At 46.3% G+C, this 27,980-nt stretch overlaps 1 protein-coding gene and 1 long non-coding RNA gene across 6 annotated transcripts in view; one reads left to right on the plus strand and one right to left on the minus strand.

Annotated features, from left to right (window-relative positions):
* The window catches only part of LOC122565868 (protein FAM102B), a 51,391-nt gene that overhangs the window by 12,649 nt on the left and 10,762 nt on the right, over positions 1–27,980 (plus strand). For all 5 annotated transcript variants that reach the window (XM_043722317.1, XM_043722315.1, XM_043722314.1 and 2 more), the window contains 2 exons: positions 27,550–27,670; positions 27,746–27,936. In XM_043722317.1, coding sequence (XP_043578252.1) covers positions 27,608–27,670; positions 27,746–27,936 — 254 coding nt within the window. In that variant the 5' untranslated portion in view covers positions 27,550–27,607. The remainder of the gene's footprint in view (positions 1–27,549; positions 27,671–27,745; positions 27,937–27,980) is intronic.
* Positions 14,382–27,858, minus strand: LOC122565874. Its single transcript, XR_006316303.1, has 3 exons — positions 27,717–27,858; positions 27,266–27,642; positions 14,382–19,417 (listed from the first exon to the last, which is right to left on the minus strand). It is a non-coding gene; the product is annotated as an uncharacterized LOC122565874 (long non-coding RNA).

Below are 27,980 nucleotides of genomic sequence, written 5' to 3' on the forward strand. Positions count from 1 at the left end.
CGGTGGCCGAGTTGGCAGGAGATTTCATCGAGGTGGACCTCGATCGATCCGTTCGCCCTGAAGAACGACTCCGAGCCAGAGAGAAGAACCGTTGTCCCAAACCGGCTCCATTCTTTTTTGCATCGTTTTTCCTGGTCTCGCGTAACGCGTTACGCACGCTTCCAGCTCGGACACGCGAGGCAGACGACTAGTATCACGTCCGTGAATTTTTCCGTCGCGACGAGAAAGTCCGCGAAATGGTCAGGAAAACGGACGTGGGTAATCGTAGGTAACGAGGAAATTCCAGTTATTTGGAAAAATGGAAAAAGCTGGTTGGACGCTCGGTCGTTTCGCTCGTACGAAAATATTCAACGTCCTCGAAATACGTAGGTACGCGGAACTGGATTTTTCTCGAGTTTTGATCTTCTTTGTTTCTCTTCCTTTTTCTTTTTCCTTGTCTATTCGACCGTTCGCGGAGAGACGCGATCGCGAGAAAGCGCGTCAACGGGAGTCGTAAATTCCCGTTACGATCAGACGATCGACGCCACGAACTGATCGATCCCCTGTTTCGATTAGAACAATAGAGGTGGTTTTAATGAGTAGAATGCTTGATTAACAGTTCAAAGATATTACATATTTCCAACGACTCTGTAGAAAAGATGGTTACGCATTAGCGTAAGGTATAAGTTAAGTAGGGTGACTGATCGAAGGGTGGAAACCCGGTAAAGACGATGCTGTTGCAAAGAAAACTCTTGCTCGGTGGTGACCGACCACTCGTCGCTTGCGAGTGGAATCCCGGGAAACCTAACTTCCCCCAATTTTTACCTGACGGAACAATAACCATAAAGAACCTTTAGACTCGAAGATGTTTCATGCCAATTTAACGGCCTTAACGGTAAACCGAAAAGCTTCGTTTTATGAAAGTTCTTTAGGATTATTGCAGTTCGGTTAATTCTATGTGCACAGCTAGTGGTCGCCTCGATCGTAGAGGGTCACTGGACGTAACATTCTTCTTCTTTCTTCTTTTGTAGCAGAGAATCTTTTGTCGCAGAAAATTTAACACTCGTCGTTTAAAATGCACGTTTTCTGCGAATTTTTCTCACAGAATTATTCTGCGACATTTATCTTTTTTTCGATTTCGGCTTTTTCGATTCTTCGCTTTCGTCCGGTTCGTCTGTCGCGAACGAAGTGCTTCGAGGCAGAACTTGTTACCCCACATTTTCCCCTCTTCGACTTTCTTTTTCTTCGCGTTTCCTCTTCGCCGTGTCTTTCTCCCATTTTACCCTCGCGGGCCTGATGATTTCCCTTTCTCGTTCTTCTTTCTGGAGCTTTTTGCCGGGTCGTTTTGCGTAATTCGCGGCCCTGGAAATTCATCGTCTTCTTATCGGCGGAAGTTGGCAGCGTCGTTCCTTCCATTCTCGGGACTTGTCACATCCAGCTTGAAATAACGCCCGCACCTAGGAAGCATGTTTTATTCGCTTTTAAAAGTCGTAGGCCGTAACACGGAAGTAGATCCGACGCGTTACCTTTCCGTTCAGTTATTCCGTTGCTCTGAGCTGCATCGGTTTCAAAATTTCAAAATCGGTTTCTTTCAAAATGAAAAATCAATGCTTCGAAATGTACAAGCTGGAGAAGCGTAGCGCAGTCGATAAAGTTATTGATGATTTTAAAAATAAAGGTCACAAAGAGTGTATCATCAGCCACCTTCTTACGATTTTCCATGCTCGAGCCAAGAAAATGTACGTAAGGGCCATCTGAGAAATTTATCTTGTCTTGTTCGATTGATCGAACGTATTTGGTTTGGCGAGCAGACCAAACGACACTGGCATACTCTAAATAGGCTACTGAATCTCACGATAACTTCCAAAGAGTAGGAAACACTAAGGAATTGCTGAAATCCTTACAAAATCGGATTATAAAATTTGCAAACCACATTCGCGACACTATCAGCGATTAATTAACTTTTGTAAGTATCGAAATTTATTTTTCAAATTGTTCCGATGTCACCTTCTTTGTGCGAGTAAAGAATATAAAAGGGAAGAATATAAAAAAACTGATGGCGCTCGAAAAATCGGAGTGCAAACGAGCGTGTGAATCGAGATACGTGGCTTCTCGGTGGTTGAAGCACGGCTTCCTGAAAACGTTCCTCCTGTTTTGAATATTCATTAGATACATATATCGGTACGCGTCTCAAGCCGAGCAGCAAATGTACCGTCTAATTTCTTAATTGAATTTAATTCGCTGCGTTAGGCGATACGAATATAACGACCAATTGTATTTTCATTTATCCGCGTCTGCTTCTACGATATAACGAGGGAAATAAATTCTGTTTCGTTGATTTCAACGTGATAATCGAGTAACTTGGGGCTCGTATTTCCGAGTCAGAGATTTCCATTTTAAATGGATAGCACAACGATTTATTTGAAATAACCGCAACGTTATAGGTCGGCTCGTGTTTATTCAAGTCTGAATGAACTCGTTTCGCGAATACTTCGCTTCCTTTATCTCAGAGCCCACCCCCTTCGTTTGCTCTCGTGCGTGCTTCAAGCTCGAGCTTCGCCGGTGCTCACGAGCAAAGCTCACGATCCGACACCGTCAAACGAAGCCTTTCTCTTCCCTTACAAATTTTACAAATCCTCTCCTCCACACACACACACACCCACACACCCCACACCCACCCCTCAGTCATATACCGACTTTCCCGTTCAGGTTCGCGTTATTTTCTGGCCCCGTTCACGGTATTTTCATTAACGGTACTTTCACCCTTTTGCAGAGTTTCCCTGTTTCTCAATTTTTCTCTGCTGGAATTTCCCCGGTGTTTCCACCTTTCCGTCCATCCCTCGTGTCCCCATTTCCTCTCGCATTTCCAAAATTGCTTCGGCTAACGAACCACGCCAAAGCCCACGCGTAGATTTCGAATTTAACTAGGCAAAGGAAGGTAGCCACGCCAGGAACGAGAAGCCAGGGTCGCTCGACAAAGTGCAATGCCAAATAATTGCAGGGTCGGAGGGATTTTCAGTGTCGATCGTTCGACCTTGACCGAACCTCCGTTCGTCTCTGTTCCCGAATACTCGCGGCTGTGCTCGGCGTTCGCGCGGCCGCGCAGCTCATCCTTGACAGACTGAAATTCCCGTGGAAATGAATGTTCGCCTCCTGTCGCTCCCTGCCCATCCTATCGTTCTCTCTCGTACGAGGCGAACCAAGGAGCTTATTTTCCAAGAGACTACTACGACGGAATAAAGCGCGCCAGAACGGTAAAGAGGATATTCGCCAGGGAAGAGAGAACAGAAACGCAACGGGGTTTCGGCCGTCAATTGTTCTCCACGCGATACACGAGACAGAATTGCTTTCAGCGACGCTGAAACTTCCTCGTGGCCCTCCGCAAAAAGGGTTGTTTGTTTCGCGAGTGCCCCTTCATCGCAGGGGCGTAGCCGGTCTCGCCGGAGCCCGGTTCCAACCTATTATTTGCACGGCGCGCATTTCCAGCATCGATTGCTCGACCTTGACCGATACTTCCACCCCCGGTCGTCCTTTGATATTCGGGCGACTCGCAGCGATACAAATTCGCTCCAACTCGAAGCGGGTTGCGTCCTTCGTGACTTTCGTGTTCGCGACTCGTGAGAATAAAAAGTCTAGAAAAGGAGGGAAATTCGTACGTTTTAAAGAAATTTCTTCAACATCCAAGGCGAACCGTACCATGATACCGATAAAGTCGTTGGAAACTCGGCAAGATTTTCCACCGAACGGAATAGTTCCGTCGTTTATTCTAATTGACATTCTTTCGGACGTGGTCCGATTCAATTTCAGCCAACAGATTCGAACAAAAGGTTACCGATAATAACGATCGCGTGCTCGGTGTTGATCGACGGCATCGAGCCTCCATTTCAGTTTCAATTTCCCGGCCAGCGCGCAAACATCCAGCCTCGCCGCCGTTCCTCTTCTTTTTTCTCCTTTTTTTCGTGAACGCCCGATTGATCCTAGGATGGCTGCAGGTCCAACCTGACGAGCCGCCGCGAGAAATCTCTTTGAAAGCTACGGCAAGCCGAGTGCTAGACATTGTTTAGTCAACAGTCGAGAAACTTATCGATCAGTGCGACGCACACGCACGCGACGCCCCTGTGCATACGATTCGACTCGATTTCAAGCGTTGGTGGTGGCCGCGCGGCGCACATACCCCCTTCCTTCCGTTTAACTCTTGTGCATCCCTTTCGTTCGACCGTGTGCGTACCAAGCGCAAACTCACCCAGACGGTAGATAACGAGTTTCCTTCCACGAAAAGAGTTTCCAATAACGATGCCAGCTGGAAGTTAACGGGCCGCCTATTTTCCTGACTCCGCGAACGAAACTGGAGCGTTTCACGTCCTCCTATTTCCATCGATCACGTCCGTACGCCCATATCGCAACTTCTGCCTCTTTTTCTGCTTATCGATTCGGCTTGATCCCGAGGAGGAGCCAACAACTTGCAAGTTGAATGCTCGGCGAGATGCACGGCGTCTCGACTCGTACAATGGATTGAACGTAATTAACGCTTTCGATGCTCGAAAAAGCGATACGAATGATCGAAGAGACGTAACGAGAGACAAACGGTTCGTTTAGCAGGAGTTTGCAGATCCTTCTAAATACCTGCGATTATTTAGCTCGTTCAATGGAAGTTCGTAACGCAAATAAGTGGAGTCAGTTGGCAGGACTTTGGACGATAAAGATCCAGTTGTCGTTCGACACTGTCTGCTTCTGTCACTTTCTGTATCTTCCAAAAACGTCTGCTTGATCTTGAACAACCGTAATGGGTCCACGCGACTCGTTAGCAGCTGTCACCGCTTAACTACTTCCAATCTCACTGCGTCAAGTACGTTGAACTAAATAGCGACTATAATTAAAAACGATGTCCTTACGATATGAATTTTATCAATTACGCTCGACCGATAATCCGTTTCGGATAGATACTGCTATCACGGTTATCTAGACACTAGGTGCAGCTGGTCGAACGGTAATTCATAATTTATCTGGCTTTTAAAATAGCCAAGGTCGGCCGAAGCCATCGACAGCAAAATTGAAAGTAACGCGCAATGCAAGCTCTAGACGGAACTGTCTACGATCGCTTCTCCTCCAATCTCACCGGCGAGGAATCAACTAGGTTAATTCCTAATTGGTAACATTGGCAAATTCGCAAAGTCAACGCGACCAGCGAACCAGTTACCCCGATTTATGATATCGACCTTAATACATAATCCATTTCCACGGAAGTAGTAGACTGGGCGAGTTTCAAGCGCCTCTGGCGAAATTTGAAATTTAAAAATCGCGGAAAATCGAGCTTCGGCCGCCGCAGTCTCTCCCCTCCGTAAATTCTCTTCAGAGCGATTTACTTTCGCTCGACGTCGATGCTTCGCCGCGATCGTTCCCCTAACTTTGATTCGTCGTCTCGTTCGTTTTCGACTCTCTGGCGAGGCCAGTGAAATACGTCTGGTAGGCTGCACACCACGTGCGTTATCCTCTTTTTTTCCTCTGTCAACGGGACGGTTTACGTGGCTTCTTCCCACGGCTTGCCAGCCCTCTGGGTTCCTCGTTTTATCAGGCCACGTACATTCGACTCTTGTGCCGTCATTTCCGCACGTTTGAAAGTCCACGAGTGCGAAACGATTAACACTAAACCTACCAACGGCGGTCAAATTGACCGCTCTAGAACTTCTACACAAATTTAACCGTATTTAAACTTTATCATATCGCTTTATAATTTCTCACTTGTCCTACAACATGCGTAAAATATATTTTTCGGTTTTTTAATTTTAGTTTGCTCTTTTATTTTCTGAGAAAAATTTCTACTTTGCCTTGCCTACCGTGAGCGGTCATTTTGACCGGCCGACAAAATATTTTAGTTATTCTTAAAATAGATGCAATAGGTACAAAGAAAAGGCTGTCTCGAGATCAAATGACAAAGAAAATCAGTAATAACAAATAATAACAGCTGTTACACCCGTAATCTTGTCATGAAACAATCCCTCGGTCAAGACATATCAACTCAGGCTCATGATAATTAAACATAAAATTGAACATTTTTTACAGTCCATTGTTACAAACATTTCAAAAGCCCACCGATCGCTTACGGGTGAAAATCCCGGGAAACATGGGAAAGCTCACGTTTCACCATTTTTTATCTGATGCAGCAATAACCATAAGGAACATCTTCGCTCGAAGGTGTTTTATACCGCTTAACGGCCTTAACGGTCAAATCGAAATGCTTAGTTTTACGACAGTTCCTTATGATCATTACGGTCCGACTAATTATATTGACGTAACGAGTGGCCGCCTCGATCGAGGGATGGGTTCCGGGCTATGCAAAGAATCACCGGTCGAAATAACTTATTTTATCGGTTATTTCTCAAACAATGCAGTGGTCGAGTTATATCGAGAAGCGAATCGCAAAGGAACTCGTCTAAATATCTGTAAAGCATATAGCAACGCAGTTCTAAATTGCACTAGTATCATTTATCTATTGAAATACCAATGGCAGTTGCAAAAATAATTTGGTCGCTGGGAACGATTTTGACAAAATACATTCGTCTCGAACGTGTTAACGTTCTTCCATGTTCTCGTTCCATTCTTCTACGTTCATTTTTTCCTCTCATTTTAACAAAGTCTCGCCTTTCTCGTGATATCCTCATCCTCTCGGCTTTCTCGAGACCGAGGCATCGTTTGATATCGTCTTTAACGAGACACGCTCGCCAACCTTTCCTCGCCCTTTGCTTTAACGGTAACGAGAAAGAATACGAGCGCTGGTATATAGTTTCAGCCGGTTAACTGGCGCAATTAAAATACATTAGCCTACCTAGGACTTAGCCCGAGTCGCTTGCTTTCGGACCAAGGGAGCCGCGCTACTTCCGAGAAGCTGCATTTTTGTTTTGTTTGTCTGAAATAAACGAGGATACGGAAGATGGCCGCGTACTTCAGGGAATTGCGAGCTCCTCCTCTTGCAGTGGGCCGCTTTACGGAATTGAAACGTTTCCTCGCCCCGTCTTTTCGTCGTGCTGTACACCACGCGCAATAAAAGAGATATTTTTACTTTTCTGATAGTAGATCTCTCGCTGTAACACAGGGAACTAGCAACGAAACATAAATCTCGTTCCAAAGAAATTGGGATAGAAGGTACCTGCATAATGCGAGAAGAAGAACAAGCTCTTCTCTATATATTTTATACAAAATCTTTCAAATGGCTCCAACATTTTTCTGAATATTTGCATGGAAATTAATTATCCTTATTTCTATGAAAAATTTGTTTAAAACAGAAATCATTCCTAAACTAAATCGCACCGTTTTCTTCTCCCTCTTCGGCATAGCACCCGTTCAAGGAATGCGAAACGCGATGATTAATGGAATTGATAACACGATTACGTTAATGTCAGAGTTGTGCGTTTTGCCTTCCATCGCGGTGAACATTCGGGGAACGTCAATAACGTCGTGTGACTGAAACCGCGACGCGGTTTCGATTACCTGTCGTCTCGCGTATGTACCAGCCAACGTGTCTCATATTCGAGCCGAGAATTCACCGAGAAAACGCGACTAACGGAAAACCGGTGTTTCAACGCAAACGATAAGCTATTTTCGGTACGTTCTGCCTTGCCGCTACACGTCCATTCTGCCTGTCTTGGTGTTTTGTTCTTTTGCCTTCCTGTGGCGTCTCTGTGCGTTTCTCAGCGTTTCTGTGCGTGTTCGGCCGATTTAACGGAACAGTACCGTACACGTTTTCCCTTCGAAACGATATTCTTCGCAAAATAAAGCTAGTCTCCGCGTATGAGCGAGATGCTGCGACGTATGGGCGACATTGTCGCGCGTTCAAAACCCTTCGAGTCTATGCGAACTTTAAAAACTGGCAAAGCACTGACGAAAAAGTCGTACGTATTGGAATGTGCGATAGGTTCGTTCACGTTTCTTTAAGAAGGCAGCGAGAATGTAATTAACGAAGAACGTGTCAGCTCGGCAAAGACAAGTGAATCGGGGAAAACGAAAATTAACAATTAAGAAATTCCGGTATTTACCTACTCTATTTACCTATTCTTAATTGATTAATTAAATTATTTAGCTGATGATTATTGCAGACAAAATTTTGCAAATATTCAAGCAGTAAATAATAATATTTCAATATCAACGCAGTACAGTAAATATTCCAATAATTTCAAATTCGCAAGAGGCGTACAAACTTATTACACAACCTGACGCTACATCCCAGCTGCGAAGTTTACTAAAAAATAGTAACCGCTGTACCGACGGTTCTTGCGTCCTTGTGCTATATCTGCGACGAGAGGATCTTTAGTTCTACAACGGGTCAACGATATTCTTCGAAGCTGTTCGTCAACCAGAAATAGCATTTTTGAAGCAGCCGTCACTGACTTATTCGCTGAATTCTACGAAAGGGAATTTTCTGTGTTCTAGATTCCGTCCTAGGTGATTTTGCTCGATTTGTTCGCGTCAAGAACGACGCGATATAAACGAAGAAAGTAACGTGAAATCGTTCGGAAGACATCGGATCAGATATTAATTATTCCATAGCGACGGCATATTGCCGCGACGTTGTTAATTTGTCCGCTTTGTAGCCGGTTTCCCGGCTGCCTCGCTTTTCTCGATATCCACTGTCTTCTATTTTCCGACAAGTTTCTTCTCCGCCTCGCTCAAAGACGAAACTAACTCTACCTCGCACTTGTTGCACCTCGTAGTCCGCCTTATTCGGCCTCTCAAGGGGAAACCTTGACGCCTCGCGAGAAGTATCGTCTTCTTAATCATTGCCTGATAAAAATTCCGATCGATTTGCACCTGTCACTCGGACGAACATGGTCGTTCCTAGTATTAAATAGTTCTACAAACGTATCAATATTATGTATTATCTGCGAGCACTATCTCATCTAAGTTTCGTCGAGGATTTCTTTCGCTCTGTCTAATCGCGGTAAGTTGTCAACTCGCGCTATCGGACTAATATATCGATTCTCGGGAATAAAATGATAAATGACCGTCTATGAAAGGTACAAAAATAGCCAACAAGAACAGCCAACCGACTGTGAAATATACCGCCAAATAAACGAACCACTAAGGCGAACAGCGAATTCTTCACATCGTCGACATCGTCTGAACAAACATACACCGATGGTTTTCGCAGCTGCGAAATTACAAACAAGCCCAGTGTCTGAGACGAGACCAGACGATTCTCCTTTTCGATCGGTTCTTGCGTTATCTTACCTTGATCGTCGTCGTCGGTCTATAATTAAATAACGAAATCGTTCTACGAATCGCGTTTCGAACGTTCGATATCGGTGAAACGGGTTAAGGCTTACCGCGTTTCGAAGAAAGCGTTTAATTAATCCTGTTCACCGATGACCATACCGTGGCCGTTCGAGTTTCGTTTTATCGGCCTTGCGTAACGTATTACGTCCGCGCTGGTGTTACGGCCACGTAACGAAACGTATTCGAACAGGTTCTCTTCCCCTCGACACCTTTCGCTCGCTTTAAACTTTTTCGATTTACGCCGCTGTTTTGTCGATCGGCAAAGATTCGCGAGAAAACTGTATATTCTACGTTCTACAGAACAAATCGGATACGACACGGTTACGAGAGACGAAGGAACGCGTATATCGGGTTCTGGCAATATTTTCCACCGGAACGACAGATAGGTTCTTCCTATTTAAGTTGTACGCGCACGCGTTACGACACGTCTTTATCAATTTATCGGTGAGAACGTTTGCTCGTGCTACTATTCATCGAATCTACTGGCTGACTTTTGTTATCCGAATTATCGTCGCGCGCGTTTAAACGAATGCTATTATGTAACGCAATTACGAAGCGGTAGATCGTTTAAGTGTTTTACCGATGCGAAAACTTCCTTCTTCGATAGGTTTGTAGTCGATGAAATTGTGTAATCTATATACACGAGTGTCTAACTTGTTAAATAGTAATGGCAATAATAATAATCTTGGTGTATGGCCGACACAGGCAGAAATCAAATCTAAAAATAGACGACACAGTGATAATAATGATCAGCGAAAATGCGTTTCTCGCGTTTATCGGAAGATAAACCGGTTTACGGAGAGGAAAAATCGCAAAAGTCCTATTATCATCGAGCTGTCTCGAGGTGTCGTGGAATCTCGGCGTCGTCGATCCAACGTTCCTTCGCCATTCGGTGGATCGTCGCCATTCGTTCGAGACCGCTCCATTTTCGGAGCTTAGTTTGAACGCGGCGTCTCGTCGCGGGAAATCGAAATGCTGATTAATCGAGAAACACGGCGGCGTGGCTGTGGTATCAGAGACAGACGGAAATAGAGATCGAAGCACGAACGGCGCGCCGTTTCGGGCATCCGTTTTTACTCGGTCGCGTTTATTTCTTCCCGTTTCGCGATCGACGATTCACCCGTCGCGTTTTTCTTCCTTATTTCCTGTTCGTTTTGCGAAACTGCGCCACGACCCAATTCGGCATCCCGTTTCTCATCGCCATTTCTTCTCCGTTCATTTTCCACTCTCGGTGAGAAGAAGAGCGACGAATGCCTCGACGTCGATTCACGCACAAGCACCGCCGATTTCTTCCACGTTCGTTCGTATTCTTCTTCTCTTCCCTCTCGCTGCCTTTTTCTTTTCCATTCGAGAACAAAGGCCGCCAGACGTTTAACCGAAAATGTACGCTTCGTTTCACCGTCAATTTTATTTAACGCCAAATTAACCGCCGAGTTTAACAGGGAACGCGATAGAGCAATCAGCTCGTGCACAGGTGAAGCTTTCAACGACGATATGTATTTAACCGTAAAGATTTACCAACAGCAATAACAGACTGGAAATCATCGTCCCTTTGATTTCATAATTTAATTAGCTTGGTCGTTGTAATTTTATTGCTTCGACGTCGTTCTAAGCCGGCTCTCGTAAGATGTTAAGAAGAGGCAATCGAATCTCGCGAGGAAATATTTTCATAGCCAGCGTCAACTGGCTTTGAATCGCGATTAAGGAGTCTCCTTTGCACGTGTCTTTGCTGCATAAACGATGACGACTACCGTTAATAGGTGGCGACATTGTGAGATATTACGTAGGCCGTGCTCTTCTAGCGGAGGCCGCCGATGCGCTGTTTGTTTGCGGACTTGACACAATCGTGTTGGAATTTTCTACGAACAACAGTGCTTTTATATATCGTCCGAGTCTGGACGTAACCCTGACGCGGCCGAAGAAACTATACTTTTCTTACGGAACGTTGTTCGTCGCGTTTTCAGTCTCTTTGGTATTCCGATCTCGCTTAAATTGCAAACGCTCACGAGCAAACGACAATGTCCTTCGATTAATTTGTACAAACGATGTTCCATTAGGAGCCGCGCTCCCGTCGAAAAACATTGGGATCGAATGGCTAATTAATGAGTGGAAAGTAGGTCGGTCGTATGTTGATGAGCTTCGCGGATGGTTTTGATCAACTGGCTCCGACGAAATCGTACGATTCGCCGAACCGTACGACGTTGAACGAAGTGTCTCAGTTGTGTGTAACGAGGATAATCAAGTTCGATCGTTAGAGGGCATTTTACCTGGTACGAATGGGTCTCGCTCGAGATTACTTTGGCCGACTCGTCTCGCTAATTATGCGTATCGTGGCCGGCACGAGTAGTTGACTGAAATCTGCGTCGAAATTGGGCCACGCTCTCTACGAACGCCACGGGGTTCTACTTTAAGCGTTGCCACCGCTCGCGTTTTACCGACACTTGAAAGCACTTAAGGCAATCTATACTGTCGTCGGCTGAATTCTTCTGGTGTGCTCGCTTCTCGCCGCCAACATTTCCGACCGTCGTCGACGAGAAACTGCTTATTAAATCCGCTTGAAAGTCGTTAATGTCGGGCTAGGCGAAATTTTTTCTTCCAGTCGAGTCGAGTCGAGTCGACGAGAAGCTCCGAATGACATTCCGCGGTCTGCACAGTGTGAAAGGACCGCGCAACGTTTTCATAACTCGTCAGGATTTGTGTAACATCGCAAGGTATATACGAGCCTCGGGTCTTTCTTCCTTCAACACCGTATACCTATAGTTGCAGCATCTTCGCCATGTAAAACACCTGTCGCACGTGCAATTCCAGGAATCGCAAGGAACCCGTTTCTGGCATCGACCAAGAATTTATGGAAAAATCAGCTTTCGCCGAGGATTCGCGGAAGCCGATTTGGAAAACACCTCCGGCGTAGAGGCGAGGTGAACGCTTCGTTAAAGAAGCTTGGTACTCGTTTTTCGTTGGTGTTTAAGCGAGGTTGTCCTGGATCGTACAAAGTTACCGTGCGTGCGAGCGTAACGCTAATTATAGGCTCGTAATCGTATGGTAGCGGCGCAACGGAGAATAAACTTTGATACGTTTCTCGTTTTTTAAACACGATCGATTGCCTCTGCCGCGAATGAACGAGACGTACTGTGCGTTCGTTTAAAAATTGAACGTTTGGTATCGTTTTATGGTGCGACATTGACCTTAAGTGGCAAGGATGCGCACGTTACGTGCCACGTATTAAATTGCACGTGCCCCGCCGTGACATTTATCGTATCGGTAATTACGTGAAATTGCAGAATTATTGAAACGCGGGTAATTTTTCGTTACGCAACTCGTGCAACAATTTTGCCTCGCAGTTCGATTAATAATAGATCTTATCGAGAACATACTAACACGGCGCGTAAGGATATTTTCTTATGCTTCTTGTGGCGATCGGTTAGTCTGGTAACCAGACGAAACCGGAGGACTATCTTTACAGACTATCTGCTTTACAGACTACGCGCTCTATCGTGACGTACGATCTCGTTACAAGCAAACAATTTTCAATTCAAATTTTCAAACTCGGGCATATTGTACAGCCTGTGATGTTAACACGTTGAACGCCACGGGGGTCATCGATGACCACGATGAGATAAGTTCATTAACGACGATTATACATCGTAACGTATCTCCTGCTGCTAATATTTCAACGTTATGTGTATCGCGTAATAAAAGATTCACCGTCAACACGGCCAAACCTTGTACAACTGACGTGGCATTCAACTATCGTGGCGTGGTGTTAAACTATCGCGTTCGTTGTTGAAAAAGAAGTTGGTCTCGAGAGGGTCGAGGCGTGTAACGTTATCATGTGCATTTGGAACAGAATGGGATCGAAGGTTCGTTCCAAAGAATGCAACGATTCGCACGCCAAGCGGTATTACGCGGTAAATAGTCGATTACGTAACGATTAAATCATAGATCGCTCGAAGATCGTCTATTTTTCGTGCGGCAATTACACACATACTCGTCCGAACCGGTAGATATCTTTCCTTTTCTATTTCTCGTTGCTCCCGATCGCCGATAGTCTTCGTGTTGGCAAGGTTGCGGAATCGAACGATCGACGAGCAAACTTGTATTTGCCTGCGCCACGCGACGCCTGTCTCGTTATTCTCGAAGAATTCGGAATATCGCTCGAGTTACTCGATTCTCACGTTTTATTTCTCTGTTTTCTTCCGAAACGAACTATTCGTGCGCGTTTCGCGAACAATGCAACGGTATTTCGCGGTTTTACGCGCGGAAACAAAGGCTTTCTAGTTCGATAGAGGCGATTACCTGCCACGTGCTCCGGCTATTACTACCGTGTTTTAAAATCTGCCAGATTGATATCTCACAGAAATGAATACACAGGCCGTATCTCTTCCTCTATTTCCATCCGAGTCATCTAAAATCTACAACCAGTATTTTACTTACCAGTTCTTCGACTCGTTTAAACTCTGCTCCGTGGGCCGCAGGCGCGTTCCATTTTTCCATACTTTTGTATTTTATCGAAGAAATAGAAAAGAGGAGAGAACGAGAGAATGCGCTGTATAGTGTTCCGTGTAATACACCTTAGCTATATCGGATACGAGATATTTAACGGTAGAACACACGTCTGAAAGTTCTTTGACGTGGTCGAGGTGCCAGCGTGATATATCGAATTTCTTTTCCAAACACGAACGATACCGCTATCATATCCTGTACGAGTATATACATCAATAACAATCATATCACGATAGAACAGAGGATTGTAATTTCCACGAGGTTCCATTAGGAGAAAGTTATTGATTCGGTTCGACGTTCATGCCACGGTCACGTGGGTGAACGTTATCGTAAATGAATTCGCGTGGCAATTTTTCCTCTCAGACTCCACTCTTTCGTATCGCGTTGCACGAGCCACCGATAATTCAACGATTCTCGCGAACGTCACTGTCATTGGTGTTGAGGTTATTAGATGTATAAAGAGAGAGACGCGTGGATAAATTATAAGGTAGAAAAATATATTTTAAATACAGAAGTGAAAGTACAAGTATGAAAGAATAATTTGAGCTGGTCCAGATCCGCACGCTAGCAGCGTTACCCTACAACCGAAAACCCCGAAGCCAACGTCGCCTGTCGGCTGTCTATGGTCTGCCTTCGTCCCAGTCTTTTGTCTATACGCTGTCGATGGCTTCGGTGCTTTGGAAAGCTAAAAAGACCAGATGCAGAGTTTTCTTAGAAGTGGTGACCTTCGATAATCGGTATTGGCGCTGCGCTGTCGTTTTCACGATCGCAATTCGTGTCACAGGTATTCGCGAAACGCATCGGCAAGGAAGTTTAAAACTTTCGTTAAAAATATCTAAACGTTAAAAGCTTCCAGGAATAACGAGGTTCAGATTCTTGAGAAGATAAGCGCTGATATTTTTATAGCCAGCCTCCGGTCGATATGTTCGTCGAGAAATTGCACTAAGAACGAGCGTCCAAAGGCACTGACTCGAGACACGTAGCCTTCTGGCAACTTAAAATCCGCTGCTACTTTTCTCGACGACGTGAATGTTTAAAAAAGGTAGCCCACGAATCGCCACGTTGTCGGAAATCGTCGTTTTCGTGGAAAGAAAACCGTATCTCGGCTGCGAGTCTCGACGGTTGTTTGCTTTATTTATTAAGAAGTTGCGATCGATTATAAAGCACGTGCGAAGGTACTTGCCGATAACCGCGTGAATTATTTGAACGGTCTGGCGAGTGGTAGCGTCTGGGAATCAACGAAAACAGACAAACAGTTTCGCGACGGCAAATTATCGATCTGACTCGCGAACCAGATGCTTGTGAAAATTGAATATATCCAGTCTAGACGTTTAAAGGTTAACCGGTTTTTATGTCTGTTGTGTTACCGTCGTGTAAAATCGAGGCATGTCCGATGCGTATATGTTCGTCGTACAGCTGCGAACCTCTTCGATGTTCCACGAAATTTCCATTTTAATAGCGTTTGCGTGGACACGCGCCGGTTACAGGGAACGGAACGGGAGCAAACTGCATTCTTCGGCGAACAGACAAATTTTCGTTCAACGAATGTACAACTCGATCGGAAGCTACGCAAAGTCGGATTATTCGCCGTGCCCTATTTTTATCGTTCTTTCGTTTGCGAAACGCAACTGGCCGAACTCGTAAAGAATCGCGGACAATTGAGATAAGAGGAAGAAGCAGAAAATACACCGGTATTGCAACGGCGTGCAACGAGATGAGAGAGAAGGACGTGGAATATCGATTTAAGCCAGGAAAGAGAAAATAACAGTCTTCCTATTTTAACAACGAGAACGATAATTAGAGGTAGAAAAGAAGCAAGTCAAGGGGCTAGGTTGGTTAATTGCACACGCAGCGGTTTCACAACACGCGCGAAACGTTTTCGTGTCGCGTATTCGCGTGCTAGATGCAAGTTTCCTTGAGGTTCGCGCGAAAGAACTTGCTGTGTCGTACTGGCGATTGGCGTACAAACACTCGCGTTGAATCTAAAACAGATCGGGGAATTTTCGGTTGACGAAACCGGGCCAAAGGTGCGAACAGCCGATCTTTTTAGCCTTGATTAGAATGTCACCGACCGTTTTGGCATTCGTCCCAAAGCCATCCGTTCATTTCTATCGCTTTCGCGTTACGGACCGCTCTCTACGATAATTTATACGCGCGTCGTCAATTTTCGCCTCTGTCTCGTTGCAAAATGTCTCGTGCTCCCGTGTCATTCGCCGCGTCTCGTATACGAAAAGTATCGTTTCCGGCGAGCACCGTACCGCGAAAGCAACGGTAGATACGCAAAGGAAACTCGCTATAAAGGTATACCCCGATTAGCATCGATCGAGGAATTCGCAACAGCGGGCTTTCCATCTGTCTCGACTCTGCTCTTCCCGAGTACCTTCACTTTGCATTGTTACGTATTCATAAGCGACGTTACGTAAGCGGTTCGAACGAATAGCTAGAATTTCGCCCGGAAGCATTGGCCGTGGCGAAACGATGCGCTTGGAATCGCGCGTGCGTTGCAATTGCTGCGAACCGGAAGGGATGTCTTCGACTTTCTGCTTCAGAAGTGGTTTAATTGACCGATTGCTAGGCAAACTTTTATTTCAAACGAGCCGAAGGGCAGGATAACGTAGTTCCTCGAATCAACGTAGCAGCAAGTTCAAAGTTGGAGTTCCGAGGATAGTCTCGAAGACGATGGAAAGCGTACGCGCTGCGAGCTAACCGCAAATCCATACGTATTTGCTCCACCAACGGGCAATTGCAATCTGGAACTGAAAGACCGGTAGAAGCCACGAATTTAAAGAGTTGTTCGAGTACTTGCAATTACAACAGCGCGCGCTTTAATTCCAGCGAGACAGATTGCGTTCCAGGAATGTTTTTAAGCGCCTTAACGACGAAGGAGAGTAGATTCAACGAGAACAAACGAGAGACGGACGTAGAATTTTTGGCCTGGCTGTTGCCAATTTATCTTTTCATCGTCTTTATCGATAAATTTAATCTGTTACGCGTGTCGCAAAGACAGAGAACACGCGAAGATTTGTCCATCGCTGTTGTCGCGAACAGTAAGTGTCGTGAGAAAGAGTCGTCGATTCGTATTGATCGTGCGAACCTGGGTAACAACAATGTCTCACACGTTCAATTGTTGCGTTACGTTAATAACGCGCAGACGTCGCGCGACAGCGGGTGTACCTTAACCGATGGTAATTATCGTTCGTTTGCCAGCGAGCACATCGGCCGCCTATGTGTCGAACAATGCGGCATGTGACCGTTGTTACTGATAATTAGCGTGGCTGGTGGTTGTTCGCGATAACCGCCGATAACGCGATAAGAAAACACATTGTACTTACCACGCTGTTATCGTCTTTATTTCGAACCTCGTAAACTATCGCGCAATTAAATCCTATACAGCCAACCAAGCAGGACGATCTCGATCGAGTTTGGTGTGGTTCGAACGCGAATCGCGAAAATTTACCGATAGAAAACGATCCGAACGTCGTAACGACTAACGCGTGCGTGGTACAGCGTCGAAGGAGGAACGCTATTAATTTATACCGTTTAACCTTTTCAAGCTTACCGTTTATGCGTACGCGATATCGCGTTGACTTTACGCCATTACAATTGTATTCCAGCGTCGAGATGTAGGTATCCTGTCTCGAAATGTGCAAGTTTTTTCATTTAATTGCCCGCAACTTGTCGATTCTTGTGCTTGACGATAGAAGCACGCTGTTAAACCAGAGATTCGTAACGTATAACGTTAAATCACGCGTTACAAAATATGAACTTGAAAGCGACTTTTATACGCAACTAAACGTACCAAAAAGATAATTGTTTTTGACGAATTAATATACACCGATCGATCGATCGATTCTTCTACCACCTGCGCGCATTGCTTCCAAAAATGTCCATATCTCTCGTCGTTTGTAATTTTTTATTTATCGTCTATACATCGACGTATTCCAAGTAATTCCGATGAACGCGAAGTTTGCGTTCTTTCTATTTAAAGAAAAGCTGTCCTCTCAGCAGACTGGTGTGGTTATTCAACCTGTTACAAACTGCTGCATTAATTTCAATGAATTTTCTGCGTTGAAAGCCGATACTGGAAAGCAAACGGTTCTTGAAACCTCGGGATCCTGCTTGTGACCGCGATCTCGGTCTCGGACGGAAGGTCTCGGTTAATTGTCAGCTTATAGTTAGCGCGTCTTATTATTAGTGCGTACACGTGTTCCTAGCAGCGGAAGCGGTGCTTGAAAGCCGTGTACCTTTTCCTACACGAACCCGCCTCCGATCTAACGTATAACGGTCTCCCACGACGACGTTTCCCTTCGACAATTTAGACGCCTGCGTTTCGATTGAAGTCAACTCGATAATCGTCCGTCTTGACGAGCCGACTCGAATTCTTCCGGCTCGTGTCGATCTCAATCGTGATTCTCGATCCCCGGCAGTCACCGACTTTCCTTTGTTACGGCCCTTCTCGCCAATATAGACGAAAGTAGCATGCGACGCGTTTCGCCTCTTTTCGCTTTCCGTCCGACTATCTACCATTCGATACCACTTGCTCGCGTATTCACCGAGTCCTAGTCTTGGCTATTACGTTTCCATCGGCTTACAGTTACTCCGAAGTTAAAGTTTCTTTTCATCTTTACGCGAACGAACGCGCGTCGATCATTGACTCTTCGACAGAGCGGTGGATAAAGCGATCAAGAATTCGGAGCGGATCATCTAGGAGAGACTTATCTTTCTGTCTCGAAGGTGTTCCCCGTCTCTGATAGATTTCTTACGCGTTTGTACGAAGTTTGCACAGAACGTATAGGTAATAGGTAGATAAAAGTGCAAAGAATACTCGGTTTCATTCTTAATAGATAACACGAATCCCTGTTTATTTGCGTTTCACGGCTGTGTCGACAAAGATATAAATTTGCAGGAAGATCCGCAGTCCGATAATATAATTCCATTAAGATAATTCCTACGTACGATGACGTTCGAGATGCGAAGTTGCCGCTGCCATGTCCAACAACTTGTTCGAGTTTCTCTTTAGCTGCGCTTTTAGATGGTTACATCTTCTCGCCGCCGCGGTATTTCTATTCTTGTTCGTCCAGTTCCTTTTGCAGCGTGTGAAACCGATTGCAAACAGTGAATCATTATCAACGCGCGATCCCATTACCAACAGCAGCTTAAGCTCGTCCCAGGATATCGAGCGAGATCGTGTTCTTCTGGTCAAGGGAACTGGTCAGCCCGGAATCGTGCGCCACTTACGCCTCGCCCGTGCCATTTGCTTTCTCAGTGTTTCCAATTCGATTCGAAATTGTACGACGCGCGCGTATCCTTCTGGCCAGCAAACCCAGCAGCTTGGTCGCGCGTTTTCTTCTCTCCCTGTCGAGCGTCGATTACGCGAAATCACACGATAACGTTCATTCACCATCAACTTCTCGTCGCATCGATCGATTCCGAATTTCATCGAGCGTCGAAGCGTCGAACACTTCCGACGTTTCGACACCTGCGATTCAGATCGAGAAAATCGCGCGCCTTTGTTTCCAGTTCTCAGATATTGGCCATGGGGCGAAGTAAGTTTGATCGTTTAGAGATTCGTCGTTCGTCGCCAGTTTCGTTTCTAATTCCAAAGATAACGAATCGTCGTGGCTGCTAGTTAGCCTCGACGATTCGTCGGCGATGGATATTTTTGCACCTATGGGCAGACGAAAAATTAACATCCGGTCGTTGGTTTTTATTTTTCGAACTTTGGTCTAGCGATCTTATCGTTTGCGTACAGTGAGCTTGCGATGTTATCGATTTTGTTTTATTATTTCCCGTGTTTTGTAGTTGATACGAGCAATTTACAATTCAAAGGTTCCTTTACGAGGAAGACGTTATAACGAGGCGAATGCGTGGATAAGCGTCTCGTTCCGGAGATTAATCAAATCCGCTTAGTTTACCACTGCTTTGGTGCTGATCGGAACGGATTAAACGCGAGGACGGCGAAAAACGAGCGTCCTTTTGTCTCTAAGAGCGAACATGCTTTAATTCGAAATTTCACGTGCTGGAACGAGACGCTGCTTTTCGCTTGGCTCTTTGAAAACATCCGTGCCAGGCCTTGGCCGTGATCGTAATGGAGATTTATTAATTTCCTGAGCGGTAATGAAGCGTCTTTTCGACTCGAACGTAACGAAATTGCGAATCTGCCAGAACCAAAATTCCGATAGCTGGCAGCCGTTCGTTTACAGTTACTTGCATTCTCCAGTTAGAGAAACGGTCCTCGTCGTGGCACGTTCGTCGATCGACGTTTGGAATCGAGTCGTCGTTGCGGTACTTTTATATATTCTGCGGTACGTTTATCCGAAGAACCATTCCAGTCACAATTGCGAGCGTAAATTGTAATCGAATTTAGAAATTGGCCGGAACGAGGTTGCAAATAAGTTCGTTTGGAAACGACCGCACTGATTGCATTTCCGTGACTAAAAACTAAAGTCGAGCAGGACGATGAAGCTACCTCGGAGAAAAAGCTGCCAAGCAAACGGACGCAAGTCCGGGTAAGCGGTAATTATCGTACATTAGCGAGTTATCGGCTGCGAGCGTCGCTTGAACTTCCCTCCGGTGGAATTAATCCTTGTGGGCGCTGGAAAATTTCACCAGCAGCCCTCGCCAAATGTTCTTTAGCCCAACTTTGCTCGAGATTCTTCACGGTAGTCTTCTACTATACGACCACGATAAGCTTGGCAGCGGGTTTGCGCGTGTATTCGTCAGACGCGCTGTGACAAACTGTCCGTGTCGTTAGTTAACGGGCCGTGGCGTTCAACGAGCAAACGTTGCTCGGAATTTACTGCTTCCAGGTTACGTAATCCGCGCGTGTTAACCATATCCGATGGATCGCTGATCGAATACGAGGATCCTCGTAATGATTCAACGCGGTTCCTTGTTAACCGGATCGATCCACGTGAAAGATCGTAAGAACGTCGCTAACAGAAACTCGGAGTAGTTAAAAAGGAAACGTTCATCGAATACGTTGACCTCCCTTCGTCTCTCTTGCAAAGAGACGGAGTCGTTCGTTATGCCTACGCCCATTTCTTTTTTTGTTTCACCGTTCCGCACTTTCAGAAAAAAATTGCGAAACGTTTATCAGGGTAGCTGATTTGAAATTCGCAGGATCGAACAATTTCAAATAAATGTCGCGGAAGAATTATTTTTAGCTTAGACCGTTTGACATTGGTCGCAGGAGATGGAGATTTATCGCCGGTTAGACGTTGGACGTTAATTTATTAGAACGGATCGAGGGGTCGATAAGACGGAATATTTGAGGAGAAGGCGCGGTTCCCGATTCAATGGGGAAATTGTGTCCGCCCGTGAAATATCGCGCGATTGTGTAGCGTGTGACGCGTGACGGCGAAGGCTCGCGTGCAAGGTGAATCAGAAATAGTCGCGAGATTTCGTTGTCCCTCCGTCGCAATATCAATCGATTCGTTGTTTCGCCGATTACGCCGGACGGTTAAACGCGAATGCATCGATCAAAGCGAAAATAACCGTGATCCGCCTTCGGCCTGAATAAACAGTCGATTGACTGGCATCCATCGAAAAAACCCGCCTCCGCGGCCAATCTTAATCACAGGATATTCTTTTCGAGTCAGTCTCATTTATGAAGTCATCCGATCGTATTTTCCGTATACCATGTACGCGCGTCTATGTACACGCATCTGTATGCGCATCGTACGTGGAAGATCGCGAAGCGCGTCCAATGTATCGAGTATTGAGCTATTTAGAACGCTACTGCGGCAATGTTATCTATTTTTTAATTTTTATCCTCGTCGAGTCTCCGATAACTCGCGAAAGACTATCTCGTTGTTTTTACGCGCGTATTCTCACCGCGTGCAAGTAAATTTCACATTGTGCGAACGTTATCTCACGCGTATACCGTTCGTCATTCGTATTTATCAAAGTTACTCGGACAGCTTTTATCGTCTAAAAAACCCCAGGCGTCCAGCAGCCTACGCAAAGTCACAGAGTCGTTTAAAGAAGGCATCGATAGCCGCGAATAAAATCGAATCGAACTGCGTTACGCTATTCGACCGTTTGCCACTACCTTGGCAACCGTATCGCCGATTACGGGACACGACCGAGCGATCACCTGTGCGTGAAAGTGCTACGAGAGCCGACCGTTCGGTCGCGAATAGCTAAGTACACGCGAGAACATGGGCTTGCATTTTCATCCGAACTCGATTGCGAAACTGCGAATGACACACAATCCGGACAGCCTTGGAGCAGCCTTGCCCACGGCTAATGCAACGGTCGAGCTCGTTCGTGATCCGTGAATTATACCCGGTGACGTCGGTGAAAGTTATAGCCGTGATCCTTGTATCGATCGTTCGGCGATCAGTCCCACGAAATCACGGTGCGTTCCACGCATGCACGAAAGAAGAAATTTCGTTGCTGCGATTTTTCCGTTCCACGTGCTCGGATTTCGTGTCTTTCGTATCCGAGGGAAAATTGCATTTCTTTCTTTCGAACGCATCCTTCGTCGTCGTTGGAGGAACGCGTTTCACTCGACAGAACGTGGACAGCGAAGCAGCGGGTAAATTGGAAACGGCCTCGTTTCCTCGTGCATCGCCGTCGTCAAGCTAGATCGAAACGTATGGATGGTTCGCAGTCGAGGCTCGACCTATTAAACTTCTAATTGCAGCGGTGGCAACGGCGGTCTTTGTCGCTTCCTGTTTAAGAAATTAATCGAACGTTCCGTTGGCGTTAGTTCGATTCGGTCGTTAACTTTAAGGGGTCCACCGGTACGCTCGGTGTTCCCGCTTACGAATCTGACCGCTTAAAGGTTACTACAAAGCGGCGACCATAATCAGCTTAATAGGTCTCTATGGACAGCGCTTAATCCCGACAAGGACGTCGTACGCATTGTCTGGTGTACGCGAATTCATTTCACGGAATACTTGGATCCACTGGAAAAGCGCAAAATCAAGGGAACACGGGGTGATGGCTTTTTTCCTGTTCAGGCTACTCGAAGACTTTGCGATTACCGGGAAAACCTCTATTCCATCCATTTTTATTTCGCCGTGTACTTTGAATTTTCGCTCCTAACGTATACGAATTCGACGTGTAATCGAATCTCTGTGTCGAATTTAAACATCTTCGTGTCTGTAAAGATTCTCGAATCTGATTCTGGAATTCCAATTTTATCGTTCATTTCGATTTTCCAAATCTCATCGGAAGACGGAAGTTTAAAAAGCGTGGAAGAGGAAGCTTTCGCTCGCTTGTTTTTCTTTCGAGGCACCGACGACTCCGCTGGTTGGACGAGCAACGTGACATTTTTTCGGCGTCGCGGCGCGCCACGAGCGTCGACCGATGGCATATTTGGAGCAACGACTCGGTCCAATTGTCCGTAGAGCCATCGTCGTTGCAGTGCTTGGCTATCTTTCGCCGCTGATCCAGCCACTTGCTTTCTTCCCGTCTTCCCCTCTTCTGCCTCCGCCTCTTCCTTCTCCGTCCCCCGCTATCGATCTGACGCGTTCCGTATCGCCGGATTAAAGCAATTATTCGAAAAATGAATTCCGCTTGCTGGTAGAAGACGACGGGACACGGACAGAGCCGCTTTGTCGCGTATATCAGATCGAAGAGATGGCACGGTCTCTCTTATTGGATCGGATTAAAGGCAAACTGCAGGACGACCGAGTACGTTCCAGCGAATAATAGATAGTTCTATAGTTACGGGTTCGATATCGTTGGGAGCAATTTGCACTTGGCGTAGGAGACGAAACCACGGAGCGAATTCATGAAATATTCAAGACGGTACGTTATTCTTTATCCGTATCGTATGTAGAGAGACAAAAGCAAAGTGGAAAGCGGAGATGCGGGTAAAGGAGCGCGGAGATTCGTCGAGGAGCACGGCCACGAAGACCTGTTGACATCCCACGCTAATATCAACCGTGGTAGAATCGTCGTAGCTAGAGTAGGAGGATCAACGATCAAATTACCGAGCGCACGGTGGTTGAATTTAATCGTCGCCTTCGATGTACTCGGTCTGCGGGTTAAATTCATTCCGTGGCTCTTATCTTCGTCTGTCGAACTGGAAATTGTGGCTATACGATCGAAACTACGCCATAGACGTCGACTCCCGAACGATCGTCTTGGACGAACGATCGCGACCGCCAGGTACTTGAATTTTACCAGACGAACGTTAAATCGTGCAAAACCGGATTGCTCGAGTCGGACGAAATACGTAGCAAAAGGAAAATACAGATCCGCTTGGGAAATCGTTTCGCGCCGTTTACGCGTTTTTTTTTTTTTCGCGTACAAAGTTTCGTCCCTGAATCGGAGAATCGATTACAAGGCTTCTCGCTCCCCAAGCTGCTGTGCAATATCGTTTTACGAGCACGACGTACGTTGGATGGACTATCGTTCGGCACGCGAGCGACCATGTTAAATCGTGTTTCCGGATTGCGTCGATTCCCTGGACACACGTGTCTTTTATCAAGGAATCGATAACTTTTGTAACCGCGTGCCGCTTACTTTCTGTTTGCGAAGTCGTTGCCAAGGAACGCGCCCTTAATTAAATAACCAAAGACCAACGACAAGGTGTCGAGCGAACGTTCGATCGGAAATTCGACATCCATCCGCGAAGCAGGAACGGCAAAAGTCACAGCTTTCTCGTTAACCGAACTCTAACGAGGGGGAAAAGTTTACGACCCTATTCGGTCCACGTTTGTCGATTCTCGTCGATGGAACGTCGATCGACGGTGGCGAATTTCGTGTTCGCGTTGAAACTGAAAATTCGTCGGTTCTCAGGGTTGTAGCTATCTAAATTTTTGGACACGTCAGAGGATAGATCGACCCGGTTTCCACGGTAATTGGCTCGTGCTTCCCGCCCGACGGACAACAGTTTGTTGTTCGCGGACCCGTGCGAATCGCGTAACTCGGCGCTGCCAAAGCGTCGACCGTGGTTTCGTTAAACGCCTCTGCCGTGCTTTCACCAGCTGCCACGATATCCTCGCGTTACGTTCGGATAATGAAATTCGTTGGCCGGATAATCGACACGATAGCGAGAAAGAACGATCGTCGGTTTATCGGATTCCTAACAAGGCAAAGTGCCCAGTCTCGCTAAATTCAACGGACTTTCCGGTTATCCTTCGATTCTTAAATTTATCGAGAGAAACGAAAAGCATTCGTTAGAGAGGATTCTGTACGTCGTATCAGACAGCTACTCGAGCTTCTGTTAGGACGTAGCTGTGGCCCGAAGAAACCGCGAAGTACGTTCTTTCATCAAAAGCATCGCTAAGGCACTTTTCGCCAGAATCCGAGAGGAAAAGTCAATTCTGCTTCGCGTTCCTTTGATCTGCGGCAAGAGGAAAAGCTAGGTTTTAGGGCCGAACAGCTGTTTTACGACAGCGTAATCGCAACGACTATTCGTCGTTCGTTGGATCACAGAGCGCAGTTGGATCATCCAGCGGATAAATGCTAAATTTACGCGAAATTTATTCCTAGATGACGTCGATTTTCGCGCGTGAAATTACGCTCGTCGCGAGATACGATCCGCGTTTAACTCGACGGCTGCGGTATCGCGAAAGTTTAACGGCAGGCCGTGCACCAGAGGCAGATGAAAAGCACGACGGAATTAGGGTCGACTGGTATCGCGATACGGAGCGTGGCTCGGCCAGGGTTACGAAGCTTCTTCTTTCTCGTTCTCGTCATCGAGAAAGGTGAGAGGAGGTCGGTCTTGTTATATCGATATTCAGGGGCTCGTGAATGCTTTTGCCGGTAGCCTACGTGACCGTAATTCCTCGACTGGATGCCTCGTCACGTTCGTAGTTCGTGGCAAATCCTTTTTTTCCGCTGGTCGGCATACGTTCTGGAAATAGTGGCTCCTTTGATCGAGCTAAAGATGAAAGCGACGTTGCGCGGGGGCGGAAGGTAAATTCCGCGTTCCACGTGGTAGAGTGCGACCGAATCGCGACACCTTTGTGAAAACCGAGGACTCGAATTTCCTCGGCGATTCGCTGGCCCAGTTTCTCTGACGACTACTCGTCGGCTTATCTGCAATTCATATGCTCCGTACGATCGTTAAACGTAATTAACCTTGCGCATTGTGACCGTGAAATTATACGCTAGCGGGCGATTACGGTTCGTTTATTTTGAAAACGTCTCTTCGATAATTAGCTCCGGTCTCTCGTATTTCGTCGATCGAGTTTGAAGATTTTGGTCGTGCGCCGAGTCGACGAATCGGACACGTTGCGTGATCAGACCGTTGCGAGAATAACAAAGAAAACGACCACGCGCTTGATTCGTTATCGGTTATCAGCAGGCCGCGTCATTGTTCGCGTCCTGCCCCTGTAACCCACTATCCGACATTTAATCGCCACAGGATGCACGTTTCTTCGAAACTTTCGAAAATTACACGTGGCGCGCGCTCGGTTCATCTCGTCGTCGGCGCCCTCCTTCCGGTCAACGGAAGTTCGTTTAAAAAAGAAATTAAGCGTGACGAAGCTAAGACATTTTTACTCGAGCATCGATCTTCCGCTTCCTTTGCCAAGTACTATTTATTCTCCGAGTCTGCAGTGGCTGCTACTTGTCGCGAAAGAGTAAAATATTCATCGCGATTAGTTTGATAAAATCTCGCATTCGAATTCGTAGCAATTAAAAATGTCGATCCCACTCGAACGGCAATCTTATCGCAGACAGCAATAACAGGCTGACATTTCCCAGCGTCCGATACGCGCATCCAGATAACAGTGGACTAAGGTGGACTAAACCCGCTAAGCCGCGCGATCTCGTTAACGACGACGCAACAAACGTACGCACGGTCGACCGATGCGTTTACAGGCAACGATATTGGTCATCTGTTGGTCGATTCTGGGGAAGCTTCAAGTACGATTCGATATTTCCATCGTTCAACAGGATGACGACCGCGCATCTCGGAGATCGCGTTTCTCCGAAGCGCACGAGTGCCTTTGTCGTTGCGTTCTCCTCGACAGCGTTTTGTTGCTCGGAGGTTTTTCTGCTCCCCGTGCAAGGTCGATAGAGCGGCGGTGGCTCTCGACGAGCGAGGAGGGTGCGTGTGGCGTGGATGGCGTTTACGAGCCGGAGGGTGCTCGAAAGGAGAGCGAAGCAAATCGGAAGATCCACGAAAATCCCGTTGCATTTATTTGCCGTTGGAACAGCGTGTCGTAAAATCGTTATCATCCGAGAATTTGCATTTGGTAGCAGGCCGAGCAACTTTCTTCTTCTTTCTCTGTATTCTGCATAGGCAATGCGATTGATCGTGAAACGTAACAACGCGCACGCGGTATATCTTTATCTATCTAGCTCGATTGCAACGACGACAGAATTCTCCGTCCTGGATTGAAAACAGAATAGGAGGGCTGGTTTATCACACGCTAACTCGCCAAACACGTACAAGCCATTTTCTAGCTTTGATTCTACGCGTACTTACATCGCGACTTATATGGAATTCGTCGCGCGAGACATAAACAATGACGGCACATAATTCAGCCCTTTGTACGATTCGATACGTGACGATGACGCGACCGCCGAGCGGATGTTCCCTTACCGGAAGCAAAGTGGTCTGAATATTCATTTGAACGACTCTGGTTGGTAGATGCCGGTGAGAAGTTGCCAGATCAGCGGTGTTCTGCGCGAGACTGTGAATCATCGTTGACCGTGACTTTCGTTTAATCCCTTTGTTCCACCAGCGACCACTCGCAAACTGGTCACCCAAATTCGTTCGCGTTTCAATGTCACTGTTAATCGCGTGGCAAATGAAAATGCAATTAAGTTTCACGTCCGTCCTATTTCCCTGCACGTATATTCACGTGTTTTTCTTTTTCGTTTCAGGGAGGAAGTACAGGAGCATACCGTCAGATGGGACGCTAAATTCGAGTTTCTATGCAAGATGAGTGCCAATGCGTCCACCGGTGTTCTCGATCCCTGTATTTTAAGGATATCCGTGAGAAAGGTGACTCGTTTAAATTTGCCCCTGGATGGGCGTTTCTCTTTTCTACCTGTTCTAACGATAGATTATTTTTCGCAGGAATTGAAGGGAGGCAGGTCCTTCCAGAAGCTTGGCTTCACCGACCTGAACCTCGCCGAATTCGCAGGAGCTGGACTCTGCAGAACAAGGTATCTTCTGGAAGGCTACGACTCGAGACACAGACAGGACAATTCCATGTTACGCGTTGCCATCAAGATGAACATGCTGTCGGGAGATATTCTGTTTAAAGTGTAAGCTGTAACCGACGTGTTTCATCGTCGTTTTGTAATCCAGC

This window comes from Bombus pyrosoma, linkage group LG3 (genome assembly GCF_014825855.1).
Source record: "Bombus pyrosoma isolate SC7728 linkage group LG3, ASM1482585v1, whole genome shotgun sequence".
Lineage (NCBI taxonomy): Eukaryota > Metazoa > Arthropoda > Insecta > Hymenoptera > Apidae > Bombus > Bombus pyrosoma.